The sequence below is a fragment of the Saimiri boliviensis genome, chromosome 16 (assembly GCF_048565385.1).
Source record: "Saimiri boliviensis isolate mSaiBol1 chromosome 16, mSaiBol1.pri, whole genome shotgun sequence".
NCBI lineage: Eukaryota > Metazoa > Chordata > Mammalia > Primates > Cebidae > Saimiri > Saimiri boliviensis.
Window position 1 is genome coordinate 10,879,469 of NC_133464.1, and position 21,977 is coordinate 10,901,445.

Below are 21,977 nucleotides of genomic sequence, written 5' to 3' on the forward strand. Positions count from 1 at the left end.
TATCTACCTCTTCGCTGAAATATTCAGTTGAACTATATGAAATTGCTGATATTCAACCATGTTTGACCTATAAAAATGACAGCTTCATTTGGTTCAAGCTAATGTAAGAATCAAATTTTCTATATTAAATTAGAAATCTAAAATTATAGTCATCATAATGCATATTGTTTCATTAATTATAATACTCAAAGATGGTTTCTTACAATGTACCAATTGAGCAGAATTGACAAATTATCATGTGCTTCAAATACATAGGGTACTTTCTACCTGAAACAAAGGTTTAAAAAGATTCATATAATTAAAAGTAGAAAACAAAACTTTATTTGATGAAAACTTTTTAAAAGTTCCAGTATGAAGTAACAAAATCAACAACCTACAAATCTCTTTCAGTCCTTTGCATTTCAAGCAAAATATTCTCTTCAGAAAAAATGACCATTTCACAATATATATCCCCTTCTGTAGGCTAGGCATGTATGAGTGAACAAATGGATATAAAATTCAAGAAAAAAATGAAATATTTAAAAAATAAAAATCTGAACCTTTTCCTTGAGGTGTATTGCGATATGGTTACCAACATATTCAGCACCTTGTAATCCCCAAGTTACTGATTTGAGTCCTGGAACAAGACCCTAAAATTAAAGAACGAGATTCTAGTCATTTGTGAGTCACAGGTTGGCAGCAGAAGAAAAACTGACAGCAGCTAGAGGAGCTCAAATATATGAAATTCACACTTCTGAAATATTTAATACTCACTTCAAACAGCTAATTGTCTATATGATTTTAAAAAGGAAACAGCTTGGAGTCTGGAAGATGGATAGTTGTCCTCTGAGTAACTGGACATTCGCTATATACCTTCAGTACTGTTATCAACATATGTCTCCATATTGAGAGAGCAATCAAATATCAGGAGCTCCCATTTCACAGATAACCTTGGGTATAGAAACTCAAGGTGCCAATTGTTCTTTTACTTTATCCCTAAGGCAAATGTCATCTACACTTATAAAAGTCTTTCGAGACCTAAGGTTCTTGTCAATATTTCATTATAACAAACCACGTCAAGAAAGTCAAATATATCTGATTCAATGCACTGTCATCCATTTGCACTAATAGAAGGATCAGTTTCTTGAGTCTTTTCTCTTTTACCTCTTAAGACTCCTGGGAATGTAACCAGGAAACAAATGAGGCAAGCAAGATCCTGCTATAAATCAAAGAATTTCTAGACTCATGAAATAATTTTAAATGCACTTTAACCATGAGTGAAAACTAGAAATTGATAGCCCCAATTCTTTTTAAGGGCAGATGATATTTTACATCTCGATCTTAGGAATAAAACTGTCTGTAACAAATGTCTAGGGATCAAGTCATAAAAAAGTCACTTCATGCTTAAGTATTTCAAATCCTGATGCTATTAAGTGAATTTGTGTTTGACTGATTTAGACAGCAGTTTTATTTTGTGAAATTTTCTGTTCAGATTATTTATATGCTTTTAACTTTAAGAGGACAATAATCTGTGCTTATCTGCTTATATATCTGAAATTACCCATCATAACCATATACAAGCTTAGTGTCTGGAGAACTACAAGGTTATTTTTTATATCACAAGATCTGCTCCTATTTAATGTAGACTTACTAAAATCTTCTACTGTCTTCATACAGTCCTGGATATAACTCATTACTTATATTCATATATAATGCCAGTTGTGCAGTACCAAGCATAGTCAGTCATTCCCATCGTAATCACTGTAGCCCTGGTAACCACTGTTCCTTCTCTCATGGATACTAGACATCTTTTTCCAGGCTGAGTCCTGATGGAAACTAGCACTGAAAGACCGGCCCAGACGCCCATGCTGCTTCTTGGAAATATTGTCTTCACTCTCAGATTTGGCAATTCCCTGGGCATGTGTTGGAGGTTGTGATTCTTGTCTAATGGTTCCAAATGGAAAGTTCCAAAGGCCAAATCTTTGCCAATTAAGTTTCTGGAATGCTATGATGCAATGCAAATTTCCCCCAACCTGAAAAGAAAAAAAAGTTGGGTCAAGAAGATAAAGGGAAATTAATTGTACAAATTTATAGGTCCCTATGAACTCTCTTGTTTCTTTTTTTACTTCCCTTGCCTCAAAATGGTACTTTCCTTCCAGGCATCATCAGAGCACATTATCCTGCACCTTTTCTGACAGCTGCCTTTACAAAATATAATAATACGAAATATAGTGATGCCCACAGGAGCCAAAACACCTTCCTCTGCATGCCTCTCTACTGCTCACTCCCAACACATACTAGAAAATTTCCCCATCTGCCTAATTCAAACACCAACATCATTCCTCTTCCTCTCTCTCCTATTCTTCATAAAGTCATAGGAGTAAGATTGTATCAATGATGTATCATTTCCTGAGAGCCTCCCCCAAAGCCTTGTTTGTACATAGGATTCTGCCACAAGGCCACAGTTAACCTGGCCCAAGCTGGGCCAAGACTATGGAACTGAACCCAAGACAGATCAGTCTCAGTCCAGACTGTTCATCTAAAAAAGAGACATAAATTGAAAGATAACGATCTTAAGAAGAAAGTAATCAAACAAAGGAGAGCTAAGAACAACATATAGCCCCCAAAAGAGTGAAACCGACTACCAGATACGTGGCCCCTGCTATCATTCCAATACCTGTTACCATTCTTTTATGGCACCAGGTTATACTTTATACTTTAAAACAGGTTATGTTTTAAAGACAGCCCTGTGTCCTTATAATAATTTTCACTCTTCCATCAAATGTAGGTTTCTGTTATTGACAACCTGAAGAGTGCTAAGTAAAACGCTGCATTTTGGTCAGCTGGGAAATGCCTTCAAACACAATGGTATTGTTCTTCTTACCTTCTTTGTTTTTCGATACTGCAGTCCTCTCTCTAAGTGCCGGATATCCAGGTATTCTGGATTTTGAGTGTTTAGATCAGTAACAATATCTGCCCATCTATAGTTAAGAAGAAAGGATAAAACACAGTTTTCATTAGGTCCAAAGTTATCATTGAAATGGAATTTTTCATGAGCAAATTGCTGCAATATTATCACAGCAATAACTGGCAGTAATTCTCTTATCTCAGCATCATCTCATCTACTAAACTGTAATAACTTCTTGTTTTATGACAATTCTGTTTATCCAACCATCGCCAAGGTTCTCAGTATACAATTGGTTATTCTTCCTATAGAATAAATAAATACCAGCATGTTAGATGGCATCCTGTAGGCTAAAGCAACAACATGCTATATCTATATCTACTTTTCAGTCACAGTCAAGTCCACTTTTAAAAGAATTTAAAGTTAATGTGTCTTCTTTAGCAGATAACACAATTGTGCAGAAAATTCAAGGGAATTACAAAACAACTACTAGAACTAATAGGATTTGGTAAAGATGTAAGATTCAAGGTCTATACAGCAACATCAATTGTATTTTTGTATTCGATCAGCAAATAATGAGGAAGTGAAATTTTTTTTAAAAAATCTATTTACAATAGTATCAAAAAATATAACGCATGGAGGAAAAAATGTTATTGTAATGTCTTTTTTAAGTTTTATTTCCATTGTTTTTGGGTTACAGATGGGTTTTGGATACATGAATAAGTTCTTTAGTGGTGACTTACGGGATTTTAGTGCACCCATCACCCAAGCAGCATACACTGTACCCAATATGCAGTATTTTATCCCTCACCCCATCCCAGACTTCCTTCCAGAGTCCCCAGAGTCTGTTATATCATTCTTATGCCTTTGCCTCCTCATAACTAGGTTCTCCCACCTAAAGTGAGAACATACAATATTTGGTTTTCCATTCCTGAGTTACTTCACTCAGAATAATGGCCTCCAGCACAGTCCAAGTTGTTGCAAAAGACATCAGTTCATTCCTTTTTATGGCTGAGTAGTACTCCCTGGTATATAAATATCACATTTTATTTATCCACTCATTGGCTGATGGGCACTTAGGTTGATTCCACATCTTTGCAATTGCAAATTGTGCCACTATAATCATGTGTCTGCCTGTGTCTTTTTCATATGACTTCTTTTCCTTTGGGCAGATACTCAGTAGTGGGACTGCTGGATCAAATGGTAGATCTACTTTTAGTTCTTTAAGGAATCTCCATAATGTTTGCCATAGTGATTGTGCTAATTTACATTCCCACCAGCAGTGTAAAAGAACACACTGAAAAACGGTGTTTAACAAAAGACATAAAACTCCATGCTGAAAAATTTTTTTAAATGCTGAGAGAAATTAAAGCTCTAATTAAGTAAAGATATGGTCCATGTTGTTACGATGTCAATTCTCCCAAAATTAAACTTGCCAAGACTGGTGTCAAAATCCTGGGCTGAACTGATCCGCCCACCTAAGTGCTAGGATTACAGGCATGAGCCACCGCACCCAACCTTAATTATGAATTCCATGGATTCTATCCTAATCAAAATCTCAACAAGCTTTTTAGCCAAAAGACAAATTCTAAAATACTTACGGAAAAGCCAAGGTCCCAGAAGAGCCAAAACAATCTAAGAAAAATTCAGAGGATTCATGTGATCTAATTTCAGGATTTAGTATAAACTATAACCATTGAGTGTGTGGCATCAGTGAAGGACAGACAAACAGATTAGTGGGACAGAGTCCAGAAACAACCCATATATGGGCAGTTAGTTTTCAGCAGAGGCACCAAAGAAATAGTGAAAGGAAAATCTTTGTAAACAAATGGTGCTGGAATAACTAGATAAAACACGGGGGACAAAATCAAAGTTGAGCTCTACCACATACCACACACAAAAAGTAGTTAAGGCAGGCATGGTGAACATCTGTAATCCCTGCCCTTTGGGAGGCCAAGGAGATAGGCTTATTTGAGCCCAGGAGTTTGAGACCAGCCTGGGCAACACAGCAAGACTCCCGTCTCTACAAAAGAAATGGATCAAAAATCTAAATATAAACTCTATAAAGCTTCTAGAAAAAAACAGGAAACCATTTTGGAGGTCATGGGGTAAGCAAAAATTTCTTAAAGAGGCACCAAACACATAAAAGAACAAAACTGATAAAAATGTATTTAATTTAAATTAATTAATTAGAATCAGAACTTCTGTTCAATTTTACAAGCACTTTGGAGAACTTTCCCACAGTTTCTTGACTATACATCTATACTATAAATTGGCAATTCTAGTCCCAGGTATCTCCCAGAACAAAACATATGTCTTCTGAAAGACTTGTACAGCAGAAGACGACCTATCCATACAAAGGGAATGATTTGGCCATATAAAGGAATGAAGTTCTAATCCATGCTAAAACATGGATGACACTGAAAACACTGTATTAAGTGAAAGAAGCCAGGTACAAAATGCTACACGCTGTATGACACCATTTATACGAATGTCAAGAATAGGCAAATCCCAGCCAGGCGCATGCCTGTAATCCCAGCACTTTGGGAAGCTGAGGCAGGCAGATCATCGAGGTCAGTAGCGTGAGATCAGCCCGGCCAACATGGCGAAACCTCGTCTTTACAAAAAATACAAAATTCGCTGGGCATGGTGGTGTGTGCCTGCAATCCCAGCAGCTACTTAGGAGGCTGAGGCAGGAGAATCGCTTGAACCTGGGAAGCAAAGGTTCAGTGAGCTGACATCACGCCACTGCTCTCCAGCCTGGGCAACAGAAAGAGACTCTGTCTCAAAAAAACAAAACAAACAAAAAAGAATAGGTGAATCCCTACAAGCAGAAAGTAGATCAGTGGTTGCCAGGGGCTCAGGGAATCCGGAGTGACTGCTAATGAGTATGGGGTTTCTTTCTGGAATGATGAAAACTTTCTCCAATTAGATAGTGGTGATTGGTGCACAACCCTGTAACTACACTAAAATCTATGGAATTGTACATTTTTTTCCCTTTTTTTGAGACAGTGTCTTGTTCTATCACCTAGGCGGGAGTGTAGTGGCATGATCGCAGCTTATTGCAGCCTCAATCTCCTAGGCTCAAGCAATACTCCTGCCTTTTCAATTTCTGTTTTACAGACATGGTCTCATTATGTTGCCCAGGTTGGTCTAGAACTCCTGAGCTCAAGCAATCCACCCACCTCAGTCTCCCAAAGTGTTGGGATTATAGGCATGAGCCACTGCACATGATGGATGCAGTGAACTTTATGGTATATGTTAATTATATTTTAGTAAAATTGTCACGTAATTTTTTCAAGGCTTGTACATTAATGTTCCTAACAGCTTCATTCACAAGAGACCAAAACTCAAAGCAATCCAAATGCCCATCAACAGGAAAACGGAAAACAAATTGCAGCATGCTTATGCAACCGAATACTACTCAGCAATAAAAAAGTAATAAACTCCTGATACACATGACACAATGTCAGAATCTCAAAAATGTTACTTAAGATATTGACACAAGAGTAATACTGTATGATTCTGTTTACATTGAATTCAAGAATAGGCAATTTAAATCTGTAGTGACAGAAATCAGAAGACGGGCTTTCTACGGGGATTGACGGGAGTAAAGAGTGAGGGTATTTTCCATGGCAATGAATGTGCACCACATCCTATTTAGGTGCTGCTTATATAAGTGCATTTGTTTATCCAACTAATTATACACCACTAAGATCTGTGCATTTCACTGTATCTAAATGTTACCCCACTTAAAGAAAATAAAGGGAAATTAACATACTTTTTACAGTGAATGGCAGGGTGTTTTCTACTTGATTCTCCAATTAAGATCCAATATTCGACTTCCTGTGGTGAGAGAGGCCCCCTGCTAAATATGAAATACATTCACAGTAAGTTTCATAGGTACTCACTCCGAGTCTACTGCTTCAACTATATATTAATAAAAGGTATACTAGAGTGTATTCAAACACAGCATTCATTCAGCAAGAACCGACATTAGAGCTTAGGTAGGGGCAAATTTCAACAGGCCATTAAAGAGAACTCACAAATTAAATTTCAGCCTTAATCCTCTTTTCAAAATCTAGGGCTATAATATGTTTTAATATACCACCTCTAAGATTATAGGAGGCAAAAAAAAATCCTGGAATGCTACCAGCATATTTCCACTACTCTTCTCCTTTCACTATGAATTCAAGACATCTCAAAAGGCATCCTAAAAATAAAACCCTAATGCAATGGAGTCTTTAAACACACTGATGTCCTAATCCATCCCTGGGCATTCTAATTCAAATAGGCCTGGAGTAGAGCCTAGGGATTTATATAGTTTTTTTTTTTTAAAAAATCATGATTCTTCAGTACAGGCAGAAGTGAGGAACTCTCTTTTAAAGGGTACAAAGTTGGTTTAAAATCATGATTTATATTTGATAAATGTCTGAAATAAGGTGAACCTGCAGGGTGAAATCATAAAAGAAATACACAATACACCTCACATATTAGAAATTCTACCTCCAGAGAGATGAATAAAGCATTTCAGCAAGCGAGTTCCCGCTTGCTCCTCATTCACAAAACACAACTTCCAGCTTCCTGGTTCTCCCAGGTCATGCCAACGTGTCTCAGAATCCCTCTTCCCTAACCCTGAGGGGCCTTTGAGTGGGACTCCAAGGTCCCAAGGCCTCCAGCCCCAGATATCCCATCCAGACTGGGTGTGGTGGCTCACACCTGTAATCCCAGTACTTTGGGAGACTGAGGCAGTTGGATCACTGGAGCCCAGGAGTCCAAGACCAGCCTGGGCAACATGTTGAAACCCATCTTAAAAAAAAAAAAAAAAAAAATAGAAAAATTAGCCAGGTTAGGTGGTGTGTACCTGTAGTCCCAGCTACTCAGGAGGCTAAGGTAGGAAGATCACTGAGCCCAGGAGGTTGAGGCTGCAGTGAGCTATGATCTCACTACTGTACTCCAGTCTGGACAACAGAGAAAGACCTTGTCTCAAAAAAAAAAAACAACCCATGACCAAGCCAATCCCTTTGCTCAAAGTATTTGTGGCTTGTGTTTTCACCAATTCTTTTTTTTTTTTTTTTTTAAAGAAAGGGTCTTGTTCTGTCACCCAGGCTGGAGTGCAGTGGCGTGATCTCAGCTCAAGCAATCCTCCGACCTCAGCCACCCAAGTAGCTGGGACGACAGGTACACACCAATATACCTGGCTAAATTTTGTATTTTTTAATAGAGACAGGGTCTCACTATGTTGTCTAAGCTGGTCTTGAACTCCTGCGTGCAAGCGATCCGCCTGCCTCAGCCTCCCAAAATGCTGGAATTAGGCCACTGTACCCAACCCACCAATTCTCAACTAGATACTTCTCCTTTGCTTAGAACCGTCCTGGTATTATTTCAACCCATCATAAGGAAAACAGGCTAAGCAGGAAACCATTAAAATTCAGTCACTTTCTCTTTCTTAGGGATAATCTCTTCCAAAAAGGTCCAAGTTTACCAGTCAAGTTATATAGTTAATAAAACAGAAACTCTGGATTAGGCAAAGAAAGTAATATAACCATGAAAGTCGTATAATTTCTGACATTATAAATAAAAATTGGCTCTTGAGCTTCCTTGCAATTAGGACAAAGGGGAACCAGATTCCATGTTTTTCACTTTAAGAAAGGAAGATGCTTTTTAATGTACTCAGTTGTGACAATCTTCTTGACACTAGATTCTGTAACACTTTGTTCATGTGGGACATTGGATGAGGCACTGAAACATAATCTGTAAAATCCTTTGCAACTGTTTCATAATAAGTGTAAAAATTACTTTTCAGGAATGGTGTGGTGGCTCACACCTGTAATCCCAGCACCTTGGGTGGCCCAGACAGGAGGACCACTTGAAGCCAGGAGTTTGAGACCAGGCTGCACAACATAGCAAGACCTTGTCTCTACAGAAAACACAAATTAAAAAATGTAATGAGCTGGGCATGGTGGTGCATGCCTGTAGTCCTAGCTACTCAAGAAGCTGAGGCAGGAGGATTGCTTGAGGCCAGGAGTCTGAGGCTACACTGAGCTATGACTACACCACTGCACCCCAGCCTGGATGACAGAGTGAGACCCTGTCTCTAAGGGGAAAAAAAAAGTGACTTTCCAAATGACTTTTTCCTATAATGACTGAACAATAGTAGCTAAATGGAAATTTTCAACAACACAATGCAATTCTGCAGAAGAGTAAGTCATAATATTTAAAGAACAGTCTAACTTGATGTCAGAAAAGCAGATCACCAAGCCTTCCAATTTCAGAGACTTCAAATATTTTTTAATATTTCTTAAAATGCACTTTCTAAAACATGTCAATGCTTACCTTAATGCTTTATTAGCTTTAACAGGGGTTGCTTCGAAGCCAATTGGACAAAAATAATGATTTTGGCAATGATAGATATAAGCCAGCGATTCATCTTTCAATCCCCGGGTTAACTTTGACAGGGCCCCTGAAGCTATTAAAATAAACAAACAAACAAACAAACTGAAAGCCCACAAAGCAATGTCCATGCTTTAGACGAAGGACTGGTTAAGGGCTTAAGGACAGAAAAGACATTACTTGAAACACACTGACACTGCTGGGGGAAAAACCAGAAGCTACTGATTGGTACAAAGAATGTTAATAAATGTATTGTTTTACCCTTTCAACACAGATAATCTCATTAGCAAACTAAAGAACTAAAATCTGTCCTCGCTTACCAAAACCTTCTAATAACATACACAGTTGTCTATGAAATTTAATTTGTCTGAAACCTAATACCAAGTGTATTCAGCAATGGTTTCAACTTTTCTGGTTATACACAGCTATCACTAAAAATTCTGAACAAGTATGTCCAATTTTAGCAAATGCATTTATAAACTATATACATATACTACTGTACCAATATTCTTTATAAAAGATATACAAATCATTGGAATTTAAAATTAGATTATAATACAGAGGTTCTAATATATATACAGTTTGTATATCCCAACTTAAAGACTACTGATATATATGAATAAAAATAAACTCCAGGTAATAAACAAGTTTCTAAAATGCAAACTTCTCCTACTAATGAAACGGCCAAATAAAAACGGCTTCCCGGAGAATCATCAACTGGCCTGAGTGCTGGGAGGATGGGGTTGGGCCTCGGGAAGTGCCTGCTGTTTGCAGTGGGGGAGAAGAACCGGCCTCTCCTGTCCCTGTGTGGTAACCTGCGATTCAATCTGTGAGATGGAGCCTGTTAGCAGGAATCCTCCTTGCTTTGCTGAGTTTCTTCCTTTTCACCCAATAAATTCTGTTCCCCCTCACCTTTCAAAGTGTCTGCGAGCCTAATCTGATGTGATAAGAACCCAGTATTTTCTACAATACTAACACACACTTTAATCTTTCCACATAACTTATAGAGGCTAGCGGAGTACCCTTCACAAGCCATGTGACAAGATAACATCTCTACAGAGACAGGCTGGTAGTACCACAACAACCTCTTATGCCCTCTCTTCTTCATATATTTGCCATAACTGAAATAGTTGTCAATTTCAAAAGTATGATCATAAGAAATGACTTTTTACCAGCACTTAGTACTCAAAGGCATTCACTGAGGTTTCATTAACTTGCATCTCCTGGAAGAAGCTAAATTATTTATTAACAAACAGCCCACTAAAACTAGAAATCCTAAAAATAGATGAAGCAGATGACAGCTTGCAAGTCATAGTTTCAATGATTGACTTTTTGGCCACTGAAATAGCTGAAGACCACTGAGAACAGCAGGTCCACGCTGCAGCAGAGAGCCAAGGAGTGATGCATGTTCCTCAAGCGCATTAGCAGGGAAGACGGAACAAGTAACTTTAATAGACGGTGGAATAAGATAGTGCCACAAAAAGGGTACAGAATTCAAAGGAGAAAGAGCACATCAGGTTTGAGGAGTCAAGAAAGGGTAGCATTCAAGATGAAACTTAATGAGTGTCAGGATTTCAACAATCTAGACAGAGGAAAGAGCATAACGAGAAAACAAAACCACTGGAGAGGGAATATACTCAGAAAACAGCCAGTGATGTCGTCTGCGGAACACAGGGTACGATGGTATAGAGAAGTCTACCATGGGACACCCCAACAATTTCAGCCCAATATCAGAAAAAGATCACCCTCTGAAATAAAAGATAGTAAACACAGCATTTATTTGTTTATTTTTATTTTTATTTTTTTGAGACAGAATCTCGCTCTGTCACCCAGGCTGGAGTGCAGTTGTACAATCTCAGCTCACTGCAACCTCTGCCTCCGGGTTCAAACGATCCTCATGCCTCAGCCTCTCGAGTAACTGAGATTCCAGGCACTTACCACCATGCCCAGCTAATTTTTGTATTTTTAGTAGAGACAGGGTTTCACTATGTTGGCCAGGTTGGCCTTAAACTCCTGATGTCAAGTGATCAGCTCATCTTGGCCTCCCAAAGTGCTGGGATTACAGGCGTGAGCCACAGTGCCAAGACAGTAAATATGGCATTTAATACGTTAAGGTAGTCATCCAAGAAAGTAATTCTGTGTATGAGAAGACACAAATGTATTACTGAGGGAAGGTAAATTTAGAAGTTCAGTCTGTATTCCAGTATGATCTGGCCGGGATTGACCAACATAAAGAAACCCCATCTCTACTAAAAATAAAAAATTAGCCGGACATGGTGTCTTATGCCTGTGATCCCAGCTACTTGGGAGGCTGAGGCAGGTGAATCACTTGAATCCTGGAGGTGGAGGTTGTGGTGAGCCAAGATCGCGCCACTGCACTCCAGCTTGGGCAATAAGAGCAAAATTTCATCTAAAAAAAAAAAAAATCTGGCCGGGCGTGGTGGCTCATGCCTGTAATCCCAGCCCTTTGGGAGGCCAAGGCGAGTGGATCACCTGAGGTCAGGAGTTTGAGACCAGCCTAACCAACATGGAGAAACCTTGTCTCTACTACAACTAAAAAATTAGCCAGATGTGGTGGCACATGTCTATAATCCCAGCTACTTAAGAGGCTGAGGCAGGAGAATCCTTGAACCCAGAGGTGGAGGTTGCGGTGAGCTGAGATCATGCCATTGCACTCTAGCCTGGTCAACAAGAGCAAAACTCCCATCTCAAAAAACAAGAGTGTTTTTAAACAAACACTTACTCTTTCACTTGCTTTCACTGAACTGCTATGTATTCAGTTTACAGGGTGCAAAATTAAAAAACTTTTAATGAACATAATTGACAGAATCATTATTATACCTTCTAATAACTAGAAAATGACCATGAAAATCTCTTGGACCAGAAAAAGGTTTGGCATATATTGTGGAAATAAACATTCAAGAACTATTAAAGACAATGCCAAATTATGCATTTTCTTTTCATGGCAAATGAAGACACCTCAAATGAGATCCAGAAGAAACAAGAGACAGCGAAATCAGATAGATATACATTTCATACATTACACCAAACACAGAGGGAAAAAGTTTCAATATATTTAAAAAATAAAGGGCTTGAAAATATGAGTGAGGAGACCATTTTTAAAAACAAACAAATTTTTTTAAAAACTACCTAGTAAAAATGATTGAAAACCTCTTTTAAAAAACTCAAATTCGATAGTACAAAAAGCAAACTATACACAGCTGAAGAGAAAATTACCAAACAAGATAATATATCTTTTCATAATTTTTCATTGCCTGTTCACTTACTGAGAGTAGTGTGGTGACAGTCTCACTAGAAACATAAGTAAACAGCAACACAGCATTTAAAGCAGTGTTTTCCAGAGGGATAGACATGCCCCATGTGAATGCACAGAATTTAGTCAGTAGAAATAAATGCTAGCTCTTACCGAGTCCTTACTCTGTAACACAGGGCACTAAGCGCATTACAGATATGTCTCCTTTTATACTCACACTGACCCTATACAAATATAGAAAGATAAAAGGTCTACACCAAGGCTCAGCAAGTGACTCGTTCAAGGTCACAAAACTAGTACGTGTAGAAACCAACGTGTAATCTCCAAGCCTGCCTCAAAGTAACCAACTTGATATACCCAATATAGGTCAACAGAAATATATCTTACTTTGGGCTGTCTTTTACCTTGGCAAACCATATACCTTCTATTGACAACAATTCTCTTCTTGATGAATCCTTGAGTCCTCTTCTCAACTAGGCCTGGACCTCAGACTTCTGTATCCAGTTTTAGCAAGAATCCTGCTAAGTCAGTTTAGAGAGAACCCCCAACCCTTAATATCTAATCAACTTCTTCCCGCCCTTCCCCTACCAACTCTTGATGTCTCAGCCCTTGACCTGCCTTTAGCAAGAAGTCTGGTAGGCCAGTTTAGCAAGAATCCCCATACCCCTGATCCCCTCTTAATAATTTCCCACCCGGAAAGTCCTCACTGTGTCCCTTGGCTATAAACTCCCAGCTGTCTTTGTTGTATTCAGAGTTGAGCCTGATCGCTCATCCCTATTATAATCTGCCTTTCCAAGTCTTAAATAAAGTCTTCCTTACCCTTTTAAGGAATGTCAGAATAATTCTGTCTTTAACAATGTATTACAATTTTCTGATTTGTACAATCGAAAGATTTTAACAAATTTAAAAATGGAAACTGCTAATACTAGAAATTGTTTAACTAGCACATAACTAAAATATCCTTGAGATCAACTCCATTAATATCTCTGTTGTAACCAAGACTATTTTACAGAACTTTGTCACTTTCACAGTCTGTTCTCCTGTCATTATATGTTACCACACAGGTCGAACATCAGATATTCTCAAATCTTTACATTCCTTCTTAGGAAGAAAAACTGCTAACTCCACGCTGCTTCCTTAGAGTTTTACTAGTATGTGCACACACAGGCGCAGGCGTGCACACACACACACACACACACACACACACGCACACACACATGCACACACACAAACACACATCATGGACCCAAATAATACAATGTGTTACAGTAGTGTTTATGATATTCCTTCAAGTTCTAAAGGTTCTACATGAAAAGATTAGAAGTAAAATATTAAACTGCATATTAAAAAGTACCCTACAGATTACTATTATGATTTCTCCCTCAGATAAAAAGACATGCAAGTAATAGACTGTGTTGAGGGTTTACGTAACATTCCAGGAATCTAAACAGCCAGTCTTTGAGATAGACTGTGAATCGTGTGTGTGTGTATCTTCTATATATATACCTACCAGTTTCTCCCGCTGTTTTGTTCTTCCCATGAGGCTTATATAGAACATAAGAGCATCCTTTTACGTGGAAGTGGTCATTAATTTGTCTAAACCACCTGAAAATAACAAGAAGATTTGCTCATAGCAACAATTCTACAACAAAGATGGCATTATTCCAATTCTAAAGAAATTCAGGCACAGCCCAAAGTTGGCCTATCTACAAGAAGTTGAGACCAAGCGGCTGAATACATGGTTTACTATCAACACACAGCTACAGCATGATTATTTTGCAAAACTAGAAATAAAGTATTGTCTCTAAGAGGGTCTTCATACCTCATAAGTGTTGTATTTCCCGTGAAAGGACCAAACCTAATATCTTCAAATGGAGGTTGAAAGCCCAGAATATGTAAAGCTTCTTCTTGGGTAATAGGTGGAAGACTACAAAAGAAACATTCATTGCTTTTCATTTTTCAATTCCTGTTGTATGCAAACATAACCTATCTCAATGTTAATATACTTGTCTGATTGGTAAATAATTTTAGTAACATTTTTCATTATCTTGTTTTATTTTTTTAGAGATAGGGTCACATTCTGTGGTCCAAGATGGAGTACAATGGCATGAGCATAGCTCACTGCAGCCTTAAACGACTGGGCTCAAATGATCCTCTTGCCTCAGTCTCCTTAGAGGCTAGAACTACAAGTACATGCCATTGTGCCTGGCTAGTTGTTTTTATTTTTTTACTTTTTGTAGAGATGGGGTCTTGCTTTGTTGCCCAGGCTGATATCAAACTCCTTGGCTTCCAGTGATACTCCCACCTTGGCCTCCCAAAGTGCTACGATTACAGGTGTGAGCCACTGCACCCAGCCCATTTTTATTTTATTGAAATAATACATGTATATATTTTAAGCTAAAAGATTTATACTAAAATACAGTGGGGTTTTTCTAATTTATAAAAAATATCTTCTTAAAAATTTTCTGTTATAGAAAAAGCAACATCAAATTATCTTGGAGTTTGGGGATATTGAAAATTGACATACTTACTTTCCAGCTCCCATTGTGCTGTACAAGAAATTCCAACAAGAAATTAATGAGGAGATGCCACAGGAAGTCTTATACTGTGGTCGGCTTATGCAGTACCTGCGAAAACAAAAGACCATTTTCTTCACTTGAATGAATACAAAATAGACATGCTAGAAATAGAAAACTCATGGCAATTAAGAGTGTTAATATAATGAAAACTTTGATCCCCCAAATCAATGTGAAAATCTTCCATTTTCCTAATGAATCATGTCATAACTGTAAAATAACAATAAATCACCTACTTTAATCAACACAGCTAAATATGACTAACTACCAGTTAAAGTGGATGTTATCCAAACCAATGGGAAAAAAAATTAATAATATATATAAATTTAGACATCACTTATTAAAACTTTGGTGTAAAATCCTGGTTGAACTGCATACATGATCATTTGCTTCTTCAGAAATACGGGAGAAACAAAGCATTACCCCCTTGTATCAACTTCTCAGAGAGATTCTTCAACCCAAACTAAATATCATCCATTTACTACCCACTGTGTCCATCTAAAATCCTTGGGCAAGAGGCCATGAAGCAGTACTTCTCCTGTCACAGAGAATCAAAAGTAAAACACAAAATCCTTCCATGGCATGATTCAGTGGCACTAAGTAATCCAGACAATTTTCTAAACAGTCATGATTCAAGAGAGAAACTGAGGCTAATGTAAATAGAAGGAGAAAGAGACAGACTATTCTGTTTTAAGGAAGGAATAGGTTGGCTTTCAAATGATCTTCTTCTACTGCTTTCTAAAGAAGATGCTAAGAAGTAGCCAGAATGAAACAAAGAAACAAGACCTATCATCACTGAGAGCAAGAAGATGCTAAGAAGTAGCCAGAATGAAACAAAGAAACAAGACCTATCATCACTGAGAGCAACATTAGTGTCGTCTGAAAAATTAATTTACAAAATGAAAAATTAGACATATGCATGCGTACACAGATGCATTTGTATATGTACATATACTATGCACACTGGCACACATACAAGCTAACCGTGACCCTTAAATCTTTTTTCTTTTAAGTTCTAGGGTACACGTGCAGGATGTGCAGCTTTGTTAGATAGGTAAATGTGTGTCACGGTGGTTTGCTGCATCTCAATCCATCACGTAGGTATTAAGCCCCATGAGCACTAGTTATTTTTCCTGATGCTCTCTTTCCCCATCTCCTACCCCCCAACAGGGCCCAGTATGTGTTTTTCCCTCCCTGTGTCCATGTGCTCACACTGTTCAGCTCCCACTGATAAGTGAGAACATGGGCCATGACCCCTAAATCTATAGATTGAACTACACAAAATGATACACAAAAGTAATAACTGTCACTTAACAAACTAAGTGCTGTCTTCAACACCTTATTGTCAAATCTATTGAATCCTCCCTGAGTTGTGCTTTGTTCTTTAATTGTGATAAAAACATACAACATAAAAATAAAAATAATAAAATAAAAAATAAATTCTGCACAAAAGAAACAATCATTAGAGTAAGCCAGCAACCAACAGAATAGGAAAATATTTTTACAAGCTACCCATCTGACAAAGGACTAATATCCAGAATCTACAAAGAACTAAAATAAATTTACAAGGAAAAAACCCCATCAAAAAGTGGGTGTGGGCCGGGCGCGGTGGCTCAAGCCTGTAATCCCAGCACTCTGGGAGGCCGAGGCGGGTGGATCACGAGGTCAGGAGATCGAGACCATCCTGGTCAACATGGTGAAACCCCGTCTCTACTAAAAATACAAAAAAATTAGCTGGGTATGGTGGCACGTGCCTGTAATTCCAGCTACTCAGGAGGCTGAGGCAGGAGAATTGCCTGAACCCAGGAGGCGGAGGTTGCGGTGAGCCGAGATCGCGCCATTGTACTCCAGCCTGGGTAACAAGAGCGAAACTCTGTCTCAAAAAAAAAAAAAAAAAAAAAGTGGGTGAAAGATACGAACAGACACTTTCAAAAGAAGACATTTATGCGGCCAACAAACATATGAAAAAATGCTCATCATCACTGGTCATTAGAAAAATGCAAATCAAAACCACATTGAGATATCATCTCATGCCAGTTAGAATGGCAATCATTAAAAAAATCTGGAGACAACAGATGTTGGAGGATATGTGAAGAAATAGGAACACTTTTACACTGTTGGTGGGAGTGTAAATTAGTTCAACCATTGTGGAAAACAGTGTGGTGATCACTCAAGGATATAGAAACAGAAATACCATTTGACCCAGCAATCCCATTACTGGGTATATACCCAAAGGATTATAAATGATTCTATTATAAAGACACATGCACATGTATGTTCACTGCTTACAATAGCAAAGACTGTTTACAATAGGAAAGACTTGGAACCAACCCAAATGTCCATTAACAATAAACTAGATATGCCTGGTATGGTGGCTCACGCCTGTAATCCCAACACTTTGGGAGGCCGAGGCAGGTGGATCACGAGGTTTCAACAGATCGAGACCATCCTGGTCAACATAGTGAAACCTCGTCTCTACTAAAAATACAAAAAATCAGCTGGTCATGGTGGTGCGTGCCTGTAAGCCCAGTTACTCAGGAGGCTGAGGCAGGAGAATTGCCTGAACCCAGGAGGCGGAGGTTGCGGTGAGCCGAGATCGTGCCATTGCACTCCAGCCTGGATAACAAGAGTGAAACCCCGTCTCAAAAAAAAACAAAAACAAAAAAAAAAAAAAAAAACAAAAACAATAAACTAGATAAAGAAAATGTGGCACATATATACCATGGAATACTATGCAGCCACAAAAAAGAATGAGTTCATGTCCTTTGCAGGGACATGGATGAATCTGGAAACCATCATTCTCAGCAAACTGACACAGGAACAGAAAACCAACACCACTCATAGGTGGGTGTTTAACAATGAGAAACACGGACACAGGGAGGGGAACATCACACACTGAGGTCTGTTGGGGGTTTGGGGGCTAGGGGAGGGATAGCAAGGGATGGGGAGATTGGGGAGGGATAACATTAAGAGAAATACCTAACGTAGGTGATGGGGGATGGAGGCAGCAAACCACCATGGCATGTGTATACCTATGAAACAATCCTGCAAGTTCTGCACATGTACCCAGAACTTAAGTAAAAAAATAAACAAGTAAAAATAAAATTAATTTTAAAAATAAAATAAAAAATAAACATACAACATAAAATTTTTCATGCAAGCCATTTTCAAGTGTACAGGTCAGTAGTGTCAACTATACATAAATTGTTGGGCAACAGAAGTTTTTCATCTCACAAAAATGAAACTCTTTGCCCACTGAACAACACAATGCCCTTTTTCCCCTTTCCCCCATCCCTGGAGACATATGAGCAATTTACTAACGTTCTTACTCAAGTAATCTGCCCTAGTTGTTTAAATATGAGTGTGAACTCCAACCTAAGACATCTTTGTTGTCAAGTGATTATTAATAGCTCCATCATCATAAACTATATGGCCCATGCTGATAAAGCACAAGCAACTCATTCATTGACTGATTTTTTTTTTTTTCTGCTGTGAGTATTTTTGCCAGAGTTCAATTTTGGGGATTATTTTACAAGTCCAATACTAACAGTGTTTTATATGTTACAAAATTTATCTTTACATATATTTACTAAGAAATTATTGCATGCATGTGTATATTTTTTCTCGTAACACTAAATTTAGCCCGAACATTTTAAAAAGGAGATGAGGCCGGGTGCGGTGGCTCAAGCCTGTAATCCCAGCACTTTGGGAGGCCGAGGCGGGTGGATCACGAGGTCGAGAGATCAAGACCATCCTGGTCAACATGGTGAAACCCCGTCTCTACTAAAAATACAAAAAATTAGCTGGGCATGGTGGCACGTGCCTGTAATCCCAGCTACTCGGGAGGCTGAGGCAGGAGAATTGCCTGAACCCAGGAGGCGGAGGTTGCGGTGAGCTGAGATCACGCCATTGCACTCCAGCCTGGGTAACAAGAGTGAAACTCCGTCTTAAAAAAAAAAAAAAAATGGAGATGAAAAGGGAGGTTTCTCTTAAGATTTTTCACACTTTTTCATCAGTCTAAACTTGTTTTCTAGTCTTGTTTATGCCCAGATTAAAACGTTTACCAACATTCTCCCAGTTTCTATGGGACTTCCCATTCTAACCTAATGTTGTGATATTGTCAGTGGAAAACAAGCTTAGAGTCTTGGTGATGGTTCCCCTCAGTGCATTCCTCCCATCTATCCTTCCTAGTGCTAGCTTTCACAGCCTCGCATGTTATATTATTAAAATGCAGTTGTGCGTATTTGTTGTTGAAACAAAGCTTAAATCTAAGCAATTAGAAGGACAAACAAGCAAAGCGTTTTTTTCAAAGAAATTCAAATGAATATTTTTTAGTGTCTCTTCTCCTTTATTCCCTACATACTAACTACTCCAAATTTATCTTTATAAAAGTTCCTTTTGTTAAGAAATTGTCCATGGCTTATCTTTAACTCAGAAAAAAAAAAAAATCTAAATCTTGAGCCCGATATCTAAAAAGAGATCATGACATGTGTTATAGGGAAAGAGCACGAATGTTGAAGTCTGAGTCTTCGGTTTCAATACAGGATCTTCTGCTTATTAGCCACGTGACATTGGCAGGTTTCGTGGCTTCTCTGAGCCTCACTCTAGACAAGCTATTCTCTCTTCAGTACCCACATTCCAAAGACACTTTCCTATAATCCTTTCAAAGACCCTTCACCCTTCCAACCCTTCATATTTCCTCCCTTAAGACCCAGGATCTTAGTAAAGCATTTTGGTGAACATTACCTCCTTTCATGGTTAATTATGGATTCATATCCATCACATGACAAACTGCCTAAGATATTTAATATTTTTCTGTTTAGTCCCTCTCCTCAACTAGATTTTACACCTTGGGAAAACAAAGACCATGTTGTGTGCATCTCTGTTTCTCAGCAAAGGGACCAATATTTATTAAGTAAGTGATAAAAATGTATTTCTAAAATGTCATACAAATGAATTTTAAAGATTCAAATGAGAGTCAGTAAAAAGTTCGCATGAATTAAATTTGTTTTCTTTAGACTAGGAACTGTATTTTAAGATAACCAAATAGCCCCGGTTGATGAATGAAAGCTGGAGAAGAAGACTGGGTAATAAAGTTACATTTTTAAAAAAGATAGAATTTTGAAATATAACCATTTTGCAACAAAGATTCAGACAAGGATCATCAATGGGTTTGGGTTGTCAATACATTTGGCTAAAATCATAAGGTAAAAAGTTGATGGAACCTGGCTATTACCGAATGCCACTCTGTCAACTTACTGATTACTTGAGGGTAGCAGAAAGGAAAGAAATAACTCGTCAATGTAGAATACAGCTATCACCACCTTAACCCAGTAATCACTTAAAATTGCTAACACTGGATAATCAGATACCATGTGCCTTCTGATGTGAAACATCTGAAGTATGAAGGCCCACTCAAGCAGTGTTCTTACATAAAATGTTGTACTGGAATTGAATCAAGTCTTTATATTCAACTTAAAGTTTACAGGAAATATTGAGGTTAGATGACTAATTTAGGAAACTAAAAGGAAAGAACGAATCTAGAATGCAGGACATTCTACAAAATATCTGGCCAAGTTTCTTCAATAAGTCAATCTTTACAATTCTTGTTTGTTGATTAAAGTAAATAGAATTTTAAAAAGACAAGGGGAAAAGGGGGAAGGTAGGGTGGAGACTGTCGTAGATTGAGAGACATGGGTCACAACAAGCAAACATGTGGTTCACAACTGGGTCCCACTCTGAACAAAAATATGTGAAGACCTTTTCAGAACAATCTGGGAAGCGTGACTTTAGCCTGGGAATTAGATACTATGGAAATATTATCAATCTTATTAGATATGGCAAAAGTATTACGGTTCAGTAGAAAAAAGTCATTTTTTTAGAGATGCATGCTTAGGTAGCTTGAGATGAAATACGATAAATATCAGTCACTTACTTGAAAATTCTTCAGCAAAGAAAAGCTAAGTATATAATGACATCAAAAGGTTAATCGTTGTTAAATCTAGATGGCAGTTATGCAAAATCACACAAATGACTCAAATAATCAGCCGAGTTGGGGAAAGATGTGTATAGCTCATTATTAATCTACTTCAAACATTTGTGGTAGACTTTAAATATTCAGAAATCCTGATAATAATTTTAAAACTAAAAATATTTATTATACCTATAATGTATTAATTGGTAAACTGCTAAATTATTGCCAACATACATTAGATATTTCAAAAATGAAAAAAATTAAAACTGATGACATCACCATCGTCTGAGGTCTAATACTTTCCGCTGTTTAATATCTTCAAGAGGAGAATGCTGAGGACATTCTTTCTGATATCTTCCTTTTTTATCTGAAGTTTTTTTCTTGGAAACTTGTCTCTTTGCATTGCCTAGAATATTAGGGTATAAAATCAGCAAAATGCTTAAGATGAAGTAAACTGAAATTACAAAAATTAATTATGCACCAAAATTAAGAAGTAACTGCCTTAATAATTCTGCTGAGAGAGTGCAAAAAATAAATAAATAAATAAATAACTGCCACTGGTTCTATTTGCAAATACAATGAAATAATACATGTAGTTTCAATTATAGTCCCTACCTTAAAGAGAAAGAGGGAATAAAAACAAATTTAAACAACCATGAATCCTATTTTATATCAGGATCTTATACTCCAATTCCAGTGCTAGTCACTTAGCTGGCAAAACAATCAATCACTAAATCTTTAGCCACATCTAGAAAATCAAATTATCAACAGTAAAAAATTTAACTAGACCACTTTCCAGAAAATGAAGAAAACAATAAAACCAAAATCAATGCAACTCTGTTAAGAAAGTAAAAGCAATAATGTGATGATACGATG

General features: G+C 37.7%; 1 protein-coding gene across 5 annotated transcripts in view; it reads right to left on the bottom strand.

Moving 5' to 3' along the window:
- Window positions 1–298: 298 nt before the first annotated feature.
- BIVM (basic, immunoglobulin-like variable motif containing) overlaps window positions 299–21,977 on the bottom strand; it is a 36,897-nt gene continuing 15,218 nt past the window's right edge. For 4 of the 5 annotated variants that reach the window (XM_074387458.1, XM_074387459.1, XM_074387457.1 and 1 more), the window contains exons 5-12: window positions 21,381–21,507; window positions 15,083–15,178; window positions 14,374–14,478; window positions 14,062–14,156; window positions 9,221–9,353; window positions 6,666–6,752; window positions 2,864–2,960; window positions 299–2,012 (exon numbers count right to left, since the gene is read on the bottom strand). In XM_074387458.1, coding sequence (XP_074243559.1) covers window positions 1,719–2,012; window positions 2,864–2,960; window positions 6,666–6,752; window positions 9,221–9,353; window positions 14,062–14,156; window positions 14,374–14,478; window positions 15,083–15,178; window positions 21,381–21,507 — 1,034 coding nt within the window. In that variant the 3' untranslated portion in view covers window positions 299–1,718. The remainder of the gene's footprint in view (window positions 2,013–2,863; window positions 2,961–6,665; window positions 6,753–9,220; window positions 9,354–14,061; window positions 14,157–14,373; window positions 14,479–15,082; window positions 15,179–21,380; window positions 21,508–21,977) is intronic. The other variant, XM_074387460.1, reaches the window with a different exon arrangement.